The sequence below is a fragment of the Schistocerca piceifrons genome, chromosome 5 (genome assembly GCF_021461385.2).
Source record: "Schistocerca piceifrons isolate TAMUIC-IGC-003096 chromosome 5, iqSchPice1.1, whole genome shotgun sequence".
NCBI classification, from domain to species: Eukaryota; Metazoa; Arthropoda; class Insecta; order Orthoptera; family Acrididae; genus Schistocerca; species Schistocerca piceifrons.
The window spans coordinates 499,541,691-499,562,160 of record NC_060142.1 but is presented as its reverse complement, the minus strand read 5'-3'; the positions used below and the strand labels follow the sequence as shown (position 1 = coordinate 499,562,160).

Genomic DNA, 20,470 nt, shown 5'->3' with positions numbered 1-20,470 from the left:
AATTACCAGCGCTACTGGAGGACGTTACCCTTGCAGGGAGACAACAACTGTGGTTAATGTGCTACGGTGCACCATCCCACTTTCTACTGGTTGTGCGACACTATATAACCGCAACGTTTCATGGGCGATGGACTGTTGTGGGAGGTCCGGCAGCATGGCCTCCCGTTCACAGGAGCTCTCAATCGTTTGGATTTCTGGCTAAGGGGCCATTTAAAGGCAACAGAGTGTCCAAACCGTCGGCAACGTGCGGATGTTACAGAACCGTGTAACTAATGCAGGTAGCGCAATCCAGATGGACCAGATATATTTGAAAGAGTGCATAAATCACTACGACGAAGGGCTGAAGGATGTGTCACGATACTTCTAACCACTTCTGCCTATAGCGTCTACTGCTGCGTAACACAGAGATGGCAATGAGAGGACAGATTATCATTTCAACAGGTATTGGCTTCCGGACATATAATCACTGGAAGTTTTCTTCTACATTCATGCTCATAAATTAAGGATAATGCTGATACTTAGTGAAACAACGCTCTGGTGGGCGGTTTGCGGCTTTAAATCACCTCGGGATATGACCATGTGGTATATTTGACCTGCGGTCGTCGCACGGTGGCGCTGGCAGCAGTCCACATACGCAGAGGTGTGTTGGTGCATGTCAGAGTACGTTGCAGCGAATAAGTGTGCAGACGTTTACAGACGTGCTAATGGTGACTGTGTGTTCTAAATGGCTCAAAGAACACGTATTGATGACGTTATGAGGAGTAGAATACTAGGGCGGCTGGAGGCTGGTCAGACACAGCAGGTCGTAGCCACAAAGTGTGCTCTCAAGATTATGGCAACGATTCCAGCAGACAGGAAACTTGTCCAGGTGCTACAGTACGGGACGTCCACAGTGTACAAACTACAAGAAGACCGATATCTCACCGTCAGTGCACGCAGACGGCCACTGAGTAATGCAGGTAGCCTTGCTCGGGACCTTACCGCAGCCACTGGAACAGGTGTCTCCAGACACACAGTCTACAGACGACTGAACAGACATAGTTTATTCGCCCGGAGACCTGGAAGGTGCATTCCACTGACCCCTGATCACAGGAGAGTCCGTGAAGCCTGGTGTCAAGAACACAGTACATGGTCATTGGAACAGTTGTCCCAGGTTATGTTCACGGACGAGTCCAGGTATAGTCTGAACTGTGATTCTCGTCGGGTTTTCATCTGGCGTGAACCAGGAACCAGATACCAACCACTTAATTTCCTTGAAAGGGACCTGTACGGAGGTGTGGTTTGATGGTGTGGGGTGGGATTATGATTGGTGCACATACACCCCTGCTTGTCTTTGACAGAGGAACTGAAACAGGTCAGGTGTATCGGGACGTCATTTTGCACCAGTATGTCCGCCTTTTCAGGGGTGCAGTGGGTCTCACCTTCCTTCTGTTGGACAATAACGCACGGCCCCACTGAGCTGCCGTCGTGGGAGAGTACCTTGAAACAGAAGATATCAGGCAAATGGAGTGGCCTGCCTGTTCTCCAGACCTAAACCCCACCGAACACGTCTAGGATGCTCTCGGTCGACGTATCGCTGCACGTCTTCAAACCCCAACGACACTTCAGGAGCTCCTACAGGCACTGGTGCAAGAATGGGAGGCTATACCCCAGCAGCTGCTCGACCACCTGATCCAGAGTATGTCAACCCGTTGTGCGGCCTGTGTACGTGTGCATGGTGATCATATCCCATACTGATGTCGGGGTACATGCCCAGGAAACAGTGGCGTTTTGTAGCACATGTGTTTCGGGACTGTTTTCTCAACTTATCACCAATACCGTATAATTACAGATCTGTGTCGTTTGTGTTCCCTATGTGCCTATGCCATTAGCGTCAGTTTTGTGTAGTGCCACGTTGTGTGGCACCACATTCTGCAATTAGCCTCAGTTTATGAGCATGATTGTATATATCTCGGTGGTGTCTGTTCACTCGAGTATGTCCAATGTCATGTCATGCATATTAGTCAGTCGACTTTAACGCTTCGCAAACTTAAGTTGCAACCCTCTGCCTCTAGAGGGCTTCAAATTGCAGCGAGTATCATGGTGGTTTGTAACGCAATTATGTCTGTGCGTGAGAACAAGCGTGCTGTAATCAAGTTTCTAATCGTAGTAACATGCATGCAATCGAAATCCACACAAGAATGAAAGTTGTAAACGATGATGATTGTATTGGCATTAATAATGTGCAAGGTAAGTTGTTCGTGAATGCAATGAAGCAAATGTTGGTGCTAAACTCAACTTGGCTCCATCCGATCTCCATCCGTTTTCAAAACTTAAAAGAACACTTCGAGGATTTCACTTTGGTAGTGATGAAGCTTTGCAATCAGAGGGTAAGGTTGTGGCTCCGTCAACAAAGTCACACATTCTACAGTTATGTAAATTGAAGAAGGTGGGGGGAGAATTTTATTTTATTTATTTATTTATTGCCAAATTATAGACTTGTTACCAGATGTTTAAAACAGGTCGTACATTTTACAATTTTCGGTTTTCATCTTTTTACAGTTTTATTTTATTTTGTTTTATCTACAACATTTACAAAAAAATGATACTTTTCAAAATAACAATAATTTAAGGTTGAAATATAAATAAAATTTTGTTGTTTTTTGAGAAGAATATAAAAAGATGATAGGATAGAGGAGAGATTTGTTAGTACCATCACCGAATGTGACTGACGTTGAATACCAGGGAATGGTTTCTTCGAGCCGTTGACCGCCAGGGGAGGAAAGAAAGGAAAGAAAAGGGAAGCCATTATTGATACAGCTGATCAGGACTTAGCGCGGCATCAGCGGCGACGAATGAAAATGTGTGCAAGACTTGAATTCGAACCCGGGGTCTCCTGCTTACTAGGCAGTTGCGTTAACCTCTGCACCACCCGGGACACAACTGCGTGACCTCTCGGCCGACCCACTTTCCCATGTAGCGACTGTCCATATCCTCCATGCTCTCTGCTTCGAGATTCCCACAGGAGGTTGGACGTAATCGTGCATCCGTACTGCATGTGATGGATCCATTGCCCACCGAGGCGAATCAATTGTATGAATGCGTGATGTCTGTTCTTTCGGACATGTCCAAAAGAACAGACACCACGCATTCATATAACATCCTACAGCGGCGGTGTCAACAAACCAGTCTCTCGTTGGGAGAAATGTCTTCGTCGGGTGACTATGTTGAGAAATAAATGTGCAGACATCAAAAATAAAGATGTAGAATGTTAATAAAGTTTATTTTATTTAAAAAGCTGTAAGAGTTTTCATGAAGAAATTCGGAGGCATTACTTATCAGCATGCCGTCGTAATACCACCTGAGGGTTAAGGGCGATCGGTTATTTGCTTGGTCTTCAACCGGACTGTCGTTTAATAGTTGAAAAAATTTGAAAAAAAAAACTGAAAGTAAAGTCGTATGGCACAGTTGTCTGGGAGACATTGAGAGGCAGGTTCAGCCGTCTAATTGAAATTGTTTCTCCTTTCCTTCCCACACACTGGGAACTCTCCTTCGCGATGTGAGAGTCGCGTGTTACGCGTATCTGGTAATTGTAGATGACTGTAACGAGTGTGTGGTGTGTTGTTGTGCCATGTTTGCGTTGTATGACGATGATAGAAGGGAGAGCGTGAAACACGCTGCCGGCACATAGTCCACTCCTCTCTAATAGCACCAAAGGGGCCTCCCAGCTTAACGTCCCCATCCCACGGAGGCCGGCTGCTGTGGCCGAGCGGTTCTAGGCGCTTCAGTCCGGAACCGCACTGCTGCTACGGTCGCAGGGTCGAATCCTGCCTCGGGCATGGATGTGCGTGATTTCCTTAGGTTAGTTAGATTTATGTAGTTCTAAGTCTAGGGGACTGATGACCTCAGATGTTAAGTCCCATAGTGCTTAGAACCATTTGAACCATTTTTATTTTTGAAAAAATCATATCGGTTGGCGAGCCTATCACAAAACGAGAAAGTGCAGAAATTCTCATGAAGGGTGAACGCTTTCACAATGTAACCGACATTCAAGCCAAGGTGACGAGCTAGTTTAGGTGTAATCGTTACACATTCGTTCTCATTGACAAGTATTGGCTACAAACGTCACAGCAAATGGAAACAATTTTCACTGCGCAGGTAAGATGTGGCAGGACTTAGGTAAGCTCAGACTATGGTGTGCTCTCTGTGAAACATTATCGTACAAAAACTTTTATAAAAATGTTGAAACTTCACCTAAAGTGCTTTGCAGAACGCGCATCGGTCAAGGAGCGTGTGATGCACCTTACATGAAAACTGGACCAAACGAGCCTGGTCTACCACCGATTCTGACGACTAAAAATTCTTCGCAGTTTTCAAATATCTTCATTAGAATTTGTCATCAGTTACCTTAGTATCCCTTTCCATTTATATCCACCATCACCAACCTTCTGTGTGGCAGCAGGTCATCACATCTCCTCGCTATGCTGCTAATCTGGGGAGGAAAGAGTTGACTTGGTTCATCCCAGGTAGTTCCGAGACGCTTCGGCGAACAAGTCTGTGTTTGGTTTATAGTTGGTTTTCTACTCTCATCTAGGCGAATGACGACAAAAACTACTACCACATCTCTGTTGTAACGCTAAAGTGAAGGGACGTTTCAATACACATTCATAGACTGTTCGAAATAGCCGTAAGTTACATTTATTGTAAATGTCACGGGCGTTTACACCAATAAAACCAAAGTATACTACCGCCAACAACGAATTATTTTCTTGGCTCGCAGGAGGCATGAAACAGATAACTGGGTTTATGACAGTTACCTTTATTAAATATATTTTCATTGTTTTGGTAATATGGTAATTCGAGCCATTGGTTATTTTAAAAATCAGCGCAATTTCTTCAGTTCCAAAATCTATCGATGGTTCTTGTGCTATCAGCCAGAAGACCTTAATAGTGTACGTCATATAAAAAATTCTGACTTGTTCACGGTATATTTTCGCGAAATTGACAGTGAAATCTTTTGCACTTCAGATATCAACATAATATTTCCTGTCTACGACGGTAAACTCTAATCGTCAGCAGCCATTTTTGAACCATCCCACGGACAGATAGGACAGACGTAGCGGTGACAGATAGAACAGACGTAGGGGTTTGGAATTTATTTAGAAGTTTGGAATTTATCCCGGGACATTGGCGCAAAGTCTGCTGATCAGGAACTTCACACCATACACCTACTCCCCTTTGCCAGAAATGCAAAGGGAAAGCAGTCAACAGCACGTGGCGTAACCGGGCGGCTTCCCATACAAGTACCGGCCACGCCCGACATTGCATAACTTCGTCGATCTGACAGGAATCGGTATATTCAACGAGCTAAGGCCGTCGGCACATTTAAAAGTGACGCACAGTAATGACATAGCTGCATGAGACAGACGTGGAGGCTGAAGACATACGGCGGAGTTCCTAGAGGCGCCGTGGGACCGGCGACCAGATGGTTTGTGTGTGGGCCGGGAGACTGGTGAGCTCGCCTAACAAGCAGCAGATGTGGCGAGCAGATAAGGCAGGCGGCCGATCGGCTCCCACTGCAGATTACGATCTACGCGCCGTCGGTGCGCCAAATTAAGCCAGAACCGCGGCGGCGCACAGCACCGCTGGCTGTCCACAGTCGACACGTGCAGTCAATACAACCCGAGGTACAAATGTGCGGAATGGAAGAAATTTCGCCAAATGTGAGGAGACTGTACGGTTCCCTCCAAATGTCTCTCCGTGTCGTTCAGACAAAAGCAAGCGAGATGACGGGGACTTAACTAACGGAAGGAAAGTTGGCAACGGTAAACAGGGGCTGTACTATTGTTTCACTGTAACAAGATACTCGGTCCGGAGGCTGATCGGAGTAGGTCTACCGATAGAAATCGAACTGCCGAGACAATCTTACAATTGCCCCACATGTATCTGTTTAGTCTCTAGCAAATAATTTTTTGTGTTTATACAGTGATCTCCAGCGATATAAACATGTACTTGAATGTATAAACGCCTGAGGACGGGCGCAAGCCCGAAACAGGTCATGTGACAAATAAATAACCTTTTACTGTGACTGGTAGCGGGAATTTTTCTACACCCTATAAAGGAACAGTCACGGAGTTTAAAGCATCCACTGTGGATAAAATTCATCTAATCTTACAAGGGTTGCTAAGACAGTCTTAAAAGGGGACCACGCCTCCTTACTACCGATTTAGACCAGATTTATGATATATGCAGGGCTTGGCCAGAAATAAAAGTGACAGAAGTTGGAGTTCCAGAAGGCAAAGTGTTTAACAAAAATAGCGCTTTTGTCATTGTTTGGAAGAGGCATGAGCCATTAATGGTAGCGAATTTACCAGGCAGCGGTTGGTGCAGCGGAAAGAGGATAGAACAGTAATCCGTGAGTCCTCGAGTCGATTGGCTATAGGGAAAGTATTTTTATTTTCAGTTTTTATGCTATTTACACTGCAAAAAAGCCGAAATAATTCTCAGTACATTGTATTTGTTAATACCTTCACCAATGGCATTAAAAGAAAAGACAAAAGAGATCTGGGGATTGCTAATAATTTCCAAGAAAGGATTGTAGTTACTGTGTCTGCGATAACGTTTCAAAAACGTATAGTAATTAAAGCGGACAGGACTTCGTCAATCTGACCTTCCAACAGCCTTCTGGAGTTGCACGTTTACAATAGCTTCCCTTGTTTTTACGACGTATATCAACCCAGCGCGTGTAAACCATCAACTGTAAAATAACGAAAGAATCTAATTTTACACACGAAATTCTCGTGTACTCCTTGTAATTCCTTCCTGTTAATTTATTTGCAATTCCCAAATTTTCCTTTGCTGTAGCTTTCATGCCTTTATATAAGTACTACTACTACTTCGTGATCAGGCCCAGTGGACCGCACACTTCTACAAGTTTCCTCCTCCACTGTATTCTGTCCATTGCTGCTATCCGCGATCCGTCCACATCTATTGACAGTTGGTTTAAGTCTTCATGGAGTCCATACCTCCAACGCTTCTTGGATCTCCCTGGGGGTCTCTTTCCTGTAGGTGTGAAATCCAGGAGCTTTCGAGGCCATCTGTGATCCTCCATCCGGGCCCCGTGGCTGGCCCACTGCATTCGTTTGGCTTTGACAGTTCCTGCTATGTTGGGCCGCTGGTATAGTTCCTCAAGCTCTTGGTTGTATCTGATCCTCCATTCCCCTGTATCTGCATCAAGAACCGGACCGACGATCTTCCGAAGCACTTTTCTTTCAAAAACGAGGAGCTTATGAAAGTCCTGTTTCCGGATACTCGAAGTCTCGCATCCATACAGAACAACAAGGTCGATCACGGTTTTGTACAGTCGAATCTTGAACTGTCTGGAGAAATATCTGGACCGAAGCAGTTGTGCTAGGCTGTGGTAAGATCGGTTTCCTGCTTGTATTCTAGCATTGATCTCTGCTTCACACGACGAGTTCTCAGTGAAAAGTGTCCCTAGGTATTTGAATTCATGCACTCTCTTGTAGGACTGGTCCCCAACCTGCAGTGATTGTAGATGACCAGCAGTCTGACAATGATCTCGCGTCATAACAAGGTACTCTGTCTTATGTTTAGCCCAAATTTGCTAGCAGCCTCCTTTAGTGCTTTGGTCATTTGCTACAACTCCTCTTCCGACCTAGAGAGTAAACAGATGTCGTCTGCATGGGCTAAGTATAACAGTTATGTAAATACTAGTAAATATAATATACGGAGCGTTATTTTGGTTTATTTGCAATGTAAGTGACGTAAAAAATTAAAAGAATGAAGTTCCCACATAGTAACTCGACCCCGAAGCCCTGGGTTACTATTCCGAAGTCTCTTCGCTGGCAAAACGCTGCCTAGGTTAGCATAAATAGCTCTGCCTCGCCCGGCCTGCGCCAAAAATGCTTTTCTTCTAAACACGTGGCCATGTGCAGATCCCACTTCTGTCACTTTTATTTCTGGCCAAGCGGTGCATGTAACATAAATTTTGAAGAAAACGGCGATGATCAGTAGGCACGGCCCCCTTGTTAGTCGGCAGCCGTATCAGAACCCAATTGTCGCGAAACCTGGTCAGCCAGCGGCTAGCCTGCATGAACACACTGAGAAACGATCGTGTGTTGTGTGTACGGATGCACGTTCAAATGAAGCTGTATTTCGGAGGCTATTGTTGCGTTATAATTATAGCAGCATTAAAAAGTATACTCTCGGAATATCCCTGTTTCGTTTTACAAATGATGCTGAGAGGGAGTAATGTTATGAAAAACAAGTGCTCATTTTATGATTGTTAGTTATACGTTTCAGGCGTGTGAGACAATGTTTACCATTTCCATTCTCTCATAGTGTCTTCAGAACATCAGCTATTTATGAGGTAGGTGAAATATTAACCAAATTTTGATTATGTTACAACTCTATAAATGTCTGAAAGTTTTCCGACTGCAAATAAGCATATCTGACGAAAATCTTTTCAATTCTTTGTTTCGGACTTCAATTTCACAGAAAGCACAGATATACTTTTGTGCTTACTAGATTGAAATGGAAAAACGTAGCTCCTTTTCGCAGTAATTGATATGACCGTATATAAACTCAAGAAAATGTTAAAATTAGTAGGTTATAAGGAAGTTCACAAAAGCAAGGAAACTTTTTGGATTGCATTACATTACCTGCATACGAAAGAAAATCTTGTGTCAAATATGCTGCCAATGTGCTTTTTTTTTAATAGACTAATGTTCTATTTGCGCTCCCCAGCACTGCGAAATGGCTTATTAATACAAGAAGGAACTGCATTACGAATAAAGATATGCAGTTCTATACAACAATGTTAAAATTCTTGCTCTCCATTTTGAGGCATGCCACTTTATCATTACAAATAAAAATGAATTTAACTGGAATGCAGTGCCAACATTTTTTTTTATATTTCTAACAAACCCCAAATTTTTACACTCTACAATACTACCCAGCAGATGCAGTGTATCAGCCGGCCGCTGTGACCGTGCGGCCCTAGGCGCTTCAGTCCGGAACCGCGCTGCTGCTGCGGTCGCAGGCTCGAATCCTGCCTCGGGCATGGATGTGTGTCATGTCCTTAGGTTAGTTAGTTTAAGTAGATCTAAGTCTAGGGGACAGATGACCTCAGATGTTAATCCCCATAGTGCTTAGAGCCATTTGAACCATTTTTGCACTGTACCAGTACTGAAGAAGCAAAAACCATCGTGTTCTACGGATACCACTAATGGAGGTGCACGTGAAGCATAGAAACGACGATAGGAAAAGGACAAAAGGATGTCCAGAGTGTAAAAATCGTGCCTGGTTTTGATTGTATTAAAATGAGTTTAAAATCCGCTAAGAAACTCGAAACAACTGCAGTCGGTGCAAATCATCAGAAGATACCTGCCAAGCATGCATATATACTCTTAATCAATATCTTTTGAACATAAACACATCAGGTTACAATTCATTTCCCGTCTTTAAGGATATTCGATTACACGAATACGACTCTGCTATATTGAACACTATGTACTGCATGGTTTTGTTTATTGGAGACAAACTGCAGGGCACTGTCGCTGGAGGATAAGGAGCTGAAAACATCATATGAACATGTGGCTGGAAGTGCATACCAAAGGACGAACACCCTCTTGAAGGTGGGGATAAAAGACCTTTGACAGTGTAGGTTTCAGATTAGATTAGATTAGACTAGTACTTGTTCCATAGATCATGCATACAACAATTCGTAATGATGTGGAACGTGTCAGGTTAATAAAAGGTGTCTATACAAGATATTACATTACACAAAATATTACATGACACTTAATATTTTTAATTTTTTTTTTTTTTTTTTTTTGTGGGGGTTGGGGAAATTACCCACTTACTATATCCAAAAATTCATCTAAGGAGTAGAAGGAGTTGCCATTAAGAAATTCTTTTAATTTCCTTTTAAATGCTATATGGCTATCTGTCAGACTTTTGATGTTATTAGGTAATTGATCAAAGACCTTTGTGGCAGCATAATTTACCCCCTTCTGAGCCAAAGTTAGATTTAACAGTGAGTAGTGAAGATCATCATTTCTCCTAGTGTTGTAGCCATGTACACTGCTATTACTTTTGAATTCGTTCGGATTGTTAATAACAAATTTCGTAAGTAAATATATATATATTGTGAGGCTACAGTGAAGATCTCTAGCTCTTTAAATAAGTGTCTGCAGGATGATCTTGGATGAGCTCCAGCAATTATTCTGATTACACACTTTTGTGCAATGAACATTCTTTTACTCAATGATGAGTTACCCCAGAATATGACGCCATACGAAAGCAGAGAATGAAAAGAGGCGTGGTAAGCTAATTTACTGAGATGCATATCGCCAAAATTTGCAATGACCCTAATAGCATAAGTAGCTGAACTCAAACGTTTCACCAAATCTTCAGTGTGTTTTTTCCAGTTCAACCCCTCATCAATGCATACACCTAGAAATTTTGAATACTCTACCTTAGCTACCGATTTCTGATCGAAGTCTATTGATTGTGTCATTTCATTTACTGTGTGGAACTGTATATACTGTGTTTTGTCAAAGTTTAATGAGAGCCCATTTGCAGAGAACCACTTAATGATTTTCTGAAAAACATCGTTTACAATTTCACCAGTTAATTGTTGTCTGTTGGGTGTGATAGCTATACTTGTATCATCGGCAAAAAGTACCAGTTTTGCATCTTCGTGAATATAGAATGGCAAGCCATTAATATATATTAAGAACAGCGGAGGACCCAAGACCGAACCTTGCGGCACCCTATTCTTGATTGTTCCCCAGTTTGATAAATCATCAGTTTTTTTTCGGTGACTGTAAGGACACATGAGAACACACTGGGCAAATGGGAATGTCTTGCCTGTACTAGTTTTTAAGCTCCACACTCAAGGGAGCACTGAACAGGGCCACCATCACTTAGTAACCACATTACCAGTCGTACTACCAAAGGCATGTTTTGCAGTAGGGGAGTCACGGCCACCCGCAGGTAGTGCAGACAAGCTTCGCCTGTGACGTGCTGTGGAAGGAAGGCTGGTCCCACGAGACGTTCGCCAATGACCCCCGCCCACACAAAGCGGCTGAACAGAGCTCATGTTTCGCTGGCACCACACCATGGGGAGTCCCCGTAGACTACATGTGGGTACTGTGAAGGTCGACGATTCTATCCCTGGTAGAAATAGCCTCTTCTCTGAGTAGGATGGATAACACAAAGCTCAAGACTGTGGTGACCTGTGCGATGAACTAGCCGCAAAATTATCGCCGTGGAGACGAGTCCGTAGGTAATAAGGCCTGCACGCATTGCACGTGATACGGATAGTGGCGCATGACATGGATACAGTCGTCTGGCGTATCCCTTGCAGGTGGGCCACCTGCCTGGCGTTGATAGCATGGTTACTATTGAAAGACTTTTCTGTCTCCACTTTCAAGTGGGAGTACCTCCCTTGGAACGCATTCCCGCCCTTATGGCCATATCACCTTGTTTTGCTCCTTGCCTTCACAGGATCGCGACTTGAAGTTTGTTATTACGCATTTGCATTAGCGGGGATGCGGGATATTTAGTTTAATTACATTTGCACAATATACTGGAAAAAGCAGCACATCATTTAGCGACTGGGAAATGAGGAAGAGCCGGCCGGTGTGACCGAGCTGTCTAGGCGCTTCAGTCTGGAACCGCGCGACCGCTAAGGTTCAAATCAAATGGCTCTGAGCACTATGGGACTTAACTTTTGAGGTCATCAGTCCCCTACTTAAACCTAACTAACCTAAGAACATCACACACATCCATGCCCGAGGCAGGATTCGAACCTGCGACCGTAGTAGCAGCGCGGTTCCAGACTGTGGCGCCTCACACCGCTAAGGTCTCAGGTTCGAATCCTGCCTCGGGCATGGATGTGTGTGATCGTTAGGTTAGTTAGGTAGTTCTAAGTTCTAGGGGACTGATGATCTCAGATGTTAAGTCCCATAGTGCTCAGAGCCATTTGAACCATTTTTTTGTGGGTTTGGGATATAAAATAGTTTGTGACAGGTGTTTTCTTCGAATTGCGTCAGAAGAACACTAAACCAAACGAATGGAAGCTGCGCTGACATTTCTCAGTCACTATGAAAATGACGGTGACGTATTTTTCAATCACATTGTCACTAGTGATGACACTTTGAGATCACATTTCACACCGGAAACAAAGCTCCAATCAATGGAATGGCACCATTTGCAATCCCAACGAAACCGAAAAAAGCAAAACAAATTTTGAGCATCAGAAAGATTATTGGCTACGGTGTTTTCGGATCGTAAGAGTGTTCTGCTCATCGACTACATGCTTAGACGTCTACTGCGGCCTACTGCGAGACGCTTCAATGACTTCGTCACGCCATTATAAACAAGGGACGCGGAATGGTAACCGGTGGCGTCATCCTCCTTCACAATAAATCACGTCCGCGTGCAGCGAGAGTGACAAGACATGCTTTATCACTTTTAGTGGAAAATAGGATTATTACTTTTCCCCAAATTGAAAGATTTTTTAAATAGACAACGCTACGGAAGTGATGATGAGCTTAAAGAAGCCGTAAATCAGTGGTTGAACAACTTAGCGGCAACTATGTATGTAGAAGGCATAGAAAACCTGGTAAAATGGCACAAGTGCCTAAGTTTGGACAGGATTAAAGTAGAAAAGTAGTTTGGGTAACTAAATGTGTGTAAAATACAGTTTTGTTTAATTATATCAAATAAAAATTTCTGTAGTAAAAAACATTCTTTCCGAATGACGGTCCGCGGTGGCCGAGCGGTTATAGGCACTTCAGTCCCGAACCACGCGGCTGTTGCGGTCGCAGGTTGGAATCCAGCCTCGGGCATGGATGTGTGTGATGTCCTTACGTTAGTTAGGTTTCAGTAGTTCTACGTCTAGGGGACTGACGACCTCAGATGTTAAGTCCCAGAGTGCTTAGAGCCATTTGAACCATTTGAACCGAATGACGCTCGTATTTTGAAACTTGACGTCTGGACATGTATATTCTCGCTTTCGGAACTACTATGTCCGCTGCTTACAATTGGATATATTACGACATGGTGTCGATGTCTATAGACATCACACACATCCATGCCCGAGGCAGGATTCGAACCTGCGAGCGTAGCAATCGCGCGGTTCCGGACTGAAGCGCCTACAACCGCTCGGCCACAGCGGCCGACTGTTTACGACACAGCGCTCGAATAGCACATTGCACGTTAACCAAAATAATTCCATAAAAGTGTGAAGTGATTTCTAAAGCTGTGAAGGTAGAATATGTAAAGGTAATCAAATGTTTAGTACACTATATGGGCAATGAGAACTATTTTTATTTTTGAATAGTTTAATTAATGGAATCTGTGTTCCAACAACTACAAAATTAATAAAGAGTACGAAACAAATGAAGCGCTTTTTAACTTGTGGATCCAGAGTTCAAAAATAGACAAAATAGAATGCAAAGCTAGGAAAGAATTTCTTATTTCAAAGTGTGACCACATGCTCTATTCCGTCTTGCTGCAAAGCTGCGTGGATGTTTCCAGATGTAGAGGTGGACGGTTGTAGCTCTGATTGTGGACATATGTCACCTGCAGCGTAATCCACATGCCCATCAACACGCAATTAATAGCATGCACTGTGCCCCTTGCTCACCACCTCCCCCCCCCCTCCCTCTCCCGTAGTCGAAGCAAGTTTATTAAAACAAAAAAACAAAAAAAAGAGTCAAAATAAGGCACCAATTTTGAAGGCATGTTTACAAACACTACGGAGAAGTCAAATAGATGTAGCGACGCCAGCGCTCCACACGGCTGCATTTCACATTGCAGCGAGCTGAAGACGAACGACTTTTAATGATCAAATCTACGGCGTATTTATTTGACGACAGGAGAGATTGACAAAGTTTTCTATTACACCATCAAATTTCTTTGGCATAAATATTTGACACATCGACTTCGTCAAAGAAGTATGATAATGTAATATCGGATTTTAGCGGAAGTAAACGAACACGTACACTTTTCTCATCCACACAGCCCCATCTGACTGCACAAACGCAACCGCGTACGCAAACATTCCAGGTCTACGTGTGGTGTGGAAGTATGAACGCGCATTGACAGGCTCTACTTTCGTGTAGTTTTTTCGAACGAATAGAAATGATGTAAAGACCACTGTAACTGAGCAAGTATTTAGAGACTGTGGATTGCTGTTTGCAGACTGTTCGACGTAGGCGGGCAGCGTTCGGAGCGAAAGAAGTGGATACACTGTTTCGAGGACGTGACGGCGATCATCTTCTGCGTCGCCATGTCCGAGTACGACCAGGTGCTCCACGAAGACGAAACCACGGTGAGTACTGTTTGTGACTGATGGGCATTCCGTCTCGTCATTTTTGTTGTACGTTTACAACCCCAGTTCTTGGACAGACCGAGCAAAAGATACTTTAGCTGTCTAGTGAACGTTCCGTTATCGCTTCGTTAAAGGCAGCAGCAACTGGTGTACACTATCTGAAAAAAAGTATCTGGTCTACTAATGGACATTAATATGGGATGTATCCACCTTTCGCATTTATGACGCCTTGTACTCTGCTAAGCACATTTCAAAGAAGTGTCTGAATATCTGGTGATGAATGGCTGGGTGGATTGCTTATGGCAACTTCGAAGTTTCTCACAATCACCCTCTCCAGTGCTCGACGGTCTTTGTCCGTTGGTACATGAGGTCTACCTGGTCTTCTATTAGCTTCCTTCATATATCACACCACCAACAGTCGACCTGGGCAGCTTTAGAAAGGTTGAAATGTCTTACGGATTTTTTTTATACACATACATCTACATTTATACTCCGCAAGCCACCCAGTGGTGTGTGGCGGAGGGCACTTTACGTGCCACTGTCATTACCTCCCTTTCCTGTTCCAGTCGCGTATGTTTCGCGGGAAGAACGACTGCTGAAAAGCCTCCGTGCGCGCTCGAATCTCTCTAATTTTACATTCGTGATCTCCCCGGGAGGTATAAGTAGGGGGAAGCAATATATTCGATACCCCATCCAGAAACGCACCCTCTCGAAGCCTGCACAGCAAGCTACACAGCGATGCAGAGCGCCTCTCTTGCAGAGTCTGCTACTTGAGTTTGCTAAACATCTCCGTAACGGTATCACGCTTACCAAATAACCCTGTGACGAAACGCGCCGCTCTTCTTTGGGTCTTCTCTACCTCCTCCGTCAACCCGACCTGGTACGGATCCCACACTGATGAGCAATACTCAAGTATAGGTCGAACGAGTGTTTTGTAAGCCACCTCCTTTGTTGATGGACTACATTTTCTAAGGACTCTCCCGATGAATGTCAGCCTGGCACCCGCCTTACCAACAATTAATTTTATATGATCATTCCACTTCAAATCGTTCCGTACGCATACTCCCAGATATTTTACGGAAGTAACTGCTACCTGTGTTTGTTCCGCTACCATATAATCATACCATAAAGGATCCTTTTTTCTATGTATTCGCAATACATTACATTTGTCTATGTTAAGGGTCAGTTGCCACTCCATGCACCAAGTGCCTATCCGCTGCAGATCTTCCTGCATTTCGCTGCAATTTTCCAATGCTGCAACTTATCTCTATACTACAGCATCATACGCGAAAAGCCGCACGGAACTTCCGACACTATTATACAGGTGACATCCCGCGACTAGCCCAGTTTCGAAGTCATTGACCTATCCTGACCCACCTATTTTGCTCTTACCGCTTCAATACCGACACCGCCATGCTCCACTCCTCCTTTTATACTGGCCTCTAGTGGCATCTAGTGGTCAATTCCGCATTATTTAGGAGTGTCCAGATTCTTTTGATCATATAGGGTACATACAGCATTGTAATTCATTGTATTTCAGCACAACATATGATTCGAAATTTACCTAATATAAAGAGATAGCTCAGTTGGTATCAGAGCGGTTGCTCGCGACAAGCAGAGGTCCCAGGTTCGAGCCCTGGTCCAGCACACAGTTTTAATCTGCTGGGAAGTTTCACAAGGTAACTTCATCAATGCTGTTAAAGTTCTGGACAAACTCATGGGCTTCTGCTAGTATTAAATAATGAAAGCTTATATTTTTAATAATTCTATTTTTCACATAAAAAATTCGGTGGCATTACTTTTCATAACGCCCTCGTTTATGTAGAACTGCAACCCTCAAACACGAAACTTCTTATTCTCCATGTTATCAAATTTAACCATGCCTCAGATCTTCAACTATAAGCATCCATGTTCGTCTTGCATCTTTTTCAGCTGCCATCTATCCATTTTCTATCAGATCTTCGTCCTGTATTTGTCGTGTGTCTAATACGTTCCACCAGAGATCACCCTTGCAACAGCTCCCGTCCACGTAGATTTAATTTTCGTTACAGTGATAATCACTTGCCTCATATTTTTTATCTTTTCGTCTCTTCTACTCTAATCCCCAAGAAGTACCACTCCATTGCTACACAAGCAACCCTCGAGTTTTGAAAAGTTTTCACGCTTCTTAGAGAAAAAAAAAATACTCAAGAGTTTCCCTGTGTTAAATCAAAACTGGTAATACAGACTTATTGTAAACTTTCGTGTTTGGTCTTGTCGGAAACTTTGTAACGTAGTTAATAAATAGTGGTTTAAAAACTAATAGCAACTGAGCTCACAGTTACTTTCCATCCAGTCAGTGTCTTCGACTTCCCTAAATACAGAAACTCATCCACAGGTTCTAAGAAGGTATTGTTAATTTGTTTTATTACCTTTCGGTATGTTAGTTATTTTAACCTTATTGTAACTGATTTGCAAGTCTGCTTGCAGAAGTTTATCTATACTCGAGACAAAAGGTATGGTGTCGTCAGCCAAACGAAGGCGTTTCTGATATGATATATTAACATATATTGTGTTCGAACATTATGAATTACCTCGAAGAAAACGGCCTATTGACACACAGTCAACATGGGTTTAGAAAACATCGTTCCTGTGAAACACAACTAGCTCTTTATTCACATGAAGTGTTGAGTGCTATTGACAAGGATTTCAGATCGATTCCGTATTTCTGGATTTCCGGAAGGCTTTTGACACTGTACCACACAAGCGGCTCGTAGTGAAATTGCGTGCTTATGGATTATCGTCTCAGTTATGTAATTGGATTTGTGATTTGCCTTTTGCTGTTCCTTATCTATATAAACGATTTGGGAGACAATCTGAGCAGCCGTCTTCGGTTGTTTGCAGACGACGCTGTCGTTTATCGACTAATAAATTCATCAGAAGATCAAAACAAATTGCAAAACGATTTAGAAAGGATATCTGAATGGTGCGAAAAGTGGCAGTTGACCCTAAATAACGAAAAGTGTGAAGTCATCCACATGAGTGCTAAAAGGAATTCGTTTAACTTCGGTTTTCTCATCAGTTTGTAGCAGTGATGGTATTTTCCCCGCCATAAACTGAAACTTCTAGAAATTAAATTCGCCTTTCTGGTGTTCGCCTTGACGCAGTGGTAACACCGGTTCCCGTCAGATCACCGAAGTTAAGCGCTGTCGGGTTGGGCTAGCACTTGGATGGGTGACCATCCGGTCTGCCGAGCGCTGTTGGCAAGCGGGGTGCACTCAGCCCTTGTGAGGCAAACTGAGGAGCTACTTGATTGAGAAGTAGCGGCTCGGGTCTCTGAAACTGACATACGGCCGGGAGAGCGGTGTGCTGACCACATGCCCCTCCATATCCGCATCCAGTGACGCGAGTGGTCTGAGGATGACACGGCGGCCGGTCGGTACCATTGGGCCTTCATGGCCTGTTCGGGAGAAGTTTAGCTTTTAGTTTTCTGATGTTCAGACTGTAGTCGTTCGCCCAGTGGACCCATGTTCATTCTTTGAACATTTGTAAAAAAAACCATAGCGGAAGCCATAGAGAACACGTCCCCCCCCCCCCCTCCGCCCCCCCTACCGCTCATTGGTACCTTCCGCCAGGAAGCCGAAGACTTCGTTGTGTGACAGACGAGTTTCGGTCGCTGCGCGTAGGATCATTGTCGGTCAGTCTGTCGGTGAAAATGTTTGCGTAGCTTGAGCGTGAAGTACTTTTTCTTACCTTCGTGTTGCTGAAGTTGTTCGACATCGCGCTCTTTGCTGATCCAACGAGATTTGGGTAGTCGATCCATCGTTGGTGACCGAACAGAGTAGCGGTTGTCACGGTAATGGGGCAAAATGCGAAGTCGCCAGTAAACTGAAGCGAACACAAGAGAAAGCGCATTAGCAAGCAATGCGCAAGGGGTTCGCTTGTCCGCACTACCAATGACTTTAACCTGCGAATAAGCATTTGCACTGGAGCGACAGGAAGAGAAAGAATATGATGTGTTTTGTTTTGGGCGCCAAAACGTTGCTGTTGTAAAATTGTTTAACATAATCCATACAGTCTGATGGAGATCAGAAGCACACAATTTTTGTATGACGAGCATGCTGTTGGTTATGAAATAAGTATAAACGCAGAAAAAAGTGGGTATCAGAGGTTTTGTGCAGTCGACAGACGATTTTCACCTTCTTCTCGCAGCAATTCAGCCGAAGATTTCAAGACAAGATACAAATTATCGATGAACCCGGATTCGCATACGGCCCGATTCCACTCGTCTGCTTTGTCCCTGATATCATATTTGGAACAATTGTATAAAGTCCCACCGTCTGGCCACAGAGGAGCATTCCCCTCGTAACACAGTATCTCGCAGGTTGGAGCAACTGAATTGCATTTTCTGCCAGGGTTTCAATTACCTCTCGCCATGCCCTGAAATGAGAAATGTCCTGTCCACTATCCTTTTCACTCCTCCCACAGTGGTACTCTACCATCCACCAAACTTACACAATATACTTGACCATTCTTACACAACCCCTGCTCCCATTCGCTTACCTCATGGCTCATACCCCTGTAATAGACCTAGATGCAAGACCTGTCCTATACATCCTCCCACCACCACCTCCTCCAGTCCAGTCACTAACATTCCTATCCCATCAAAGGCAGGGCTACCTGCGAAATCAGTCATGTGGTCTACAAGCTAAGCTGCAACCACTGTGTTACATGCTATGTAGGCTTTCCAATTGACAAGCTTTCCAACTGACAAGATAAGTTTTTAGATGATGGACTGTGGTTCTTTCTGTGGATGTAAGGTTAGTTTGCATGTTGAGGGATTTGGGGAATGATAGTGAGGCAAGGTTCGAGGTTAAGAAATTCTGGAAGTTAACAGGAGGTGGTTTAGGGGCAGTGAGGGTGGATCACAGTTGGATGGAGGAGTGAACAGAGTAAGGTAAAGTTCAATATTGCTCTTTGGTTGAGTCTGATTGGTAGTGTTGGTGGCGAAAAGGTATTTCCACTATAGGGATCGGGAGAAAGGGAGAAGGTCTTTAACAAGCCCTGCATGATTGAATTTGGGAGTGGAGCAAAAGGTGACACCTTTGGGAAGGACTGACATTTCTGTGGGGCTAAGGCTTCTGGAGGAAAGGTTCATGACTGTGTTGCGGGTCTGTTTAGGTTCTGGATTCTTTGTGGTGGTGGGACGCAGTTTTGGAGGGTGGGATATGTGTAGTAAGTCTGCAAGACAGGGTTTGCCAGCTACATGGGGATGTGGGGGAGGTTTAGAGGTTGTTGTAGAGGTGGTGGACAGCAGTTCTCCAAGGCACGAGTATGAAGTGAGAAAAATGGAGAGCTTTTTGAAGTGGCATTGTGCATGTTGCTCAAGTTCCTGCAGAGCAAGAGTGTCAGTGTGTGTTATGGGTTCCAGGAATTTGGGATTGCATAGTGGGAGAACTTTGTGGATGGAGTGAAGGTACTGCAAGGAGGTTTTGGGCTTCGGTGATATGGATTTGCAGGGCTATGTTGGTAAGGGCTAAGGATTGGCAGAATCTGAACAGATGGAGGTCATTGTGGAAGAAGGGATGGCAGCCAGAGATGGGTAATTTGATGGTAAGCCCATTAGGAGGGATTCCTTGAGCCAAGCAACAACACAGGAACAGTATGTGAGACTGGGATCTGGCTAGGGGTAAGGAAACTTTTCTGTATTGACACAGGTGGAAGGAGCAAGGACCTACTTCATGGCTCATACCCCTGTAATAGGCCTACATCCAAGTCCTGCCCCATACATCCTCCCACCACCACCTACTCCAGTCCAGTCACTAACATCCCTATCCCATCAATCACTTGGTATACCTATCCCATCAATCACTTGGTCTACAAGCTAAGCTGCAACCACTGTGCTGCACTCTATGTAGGCATGACAACCAACAAGCTGTCTGTCCACATGAATGGCCACCAACAAACTGTGGCCAAGAAACAAGTGGACCACCCTGTTGTTGAACACACTGCCAAATGTGATATCCTTCATTTCAATGACTGCTTCGCAGCCTGTGCCATATGGATCCTTCCCACCAACACCAGCATTTCTGAATTGTGCAGGTGGGAACTTTCCCTGCAATACATCCTACGTTCCCATAACCTTCG

The 20,470-nt window shown here is 44.1% G+C and overlaps 1 protein-coding gene across 1 annotated transcript in view; it reads left to right on the top strand.

The window, feature by feature from the left end:
- LOC124797935 (guanine nucleotide-binding protein G(o) subunit alpha) overlaps window positions 1–20,470 on the top strand; it is a 525,486-nt gene that overhangs the window by 479,051 nt on the left and 25,965 nt on the right. Inside the window, exon 6 of the mRNA XM_047261071.1 lies at window positions 14,215–14,344. Within this exon, the coding sequence (XP_047117027.1) occupies window positions 14,215–14,344 (130 nt within the window). The remainder of the gene's footprint in view (window positions 1–14,214; window positions 14,345–20,470) is intronic.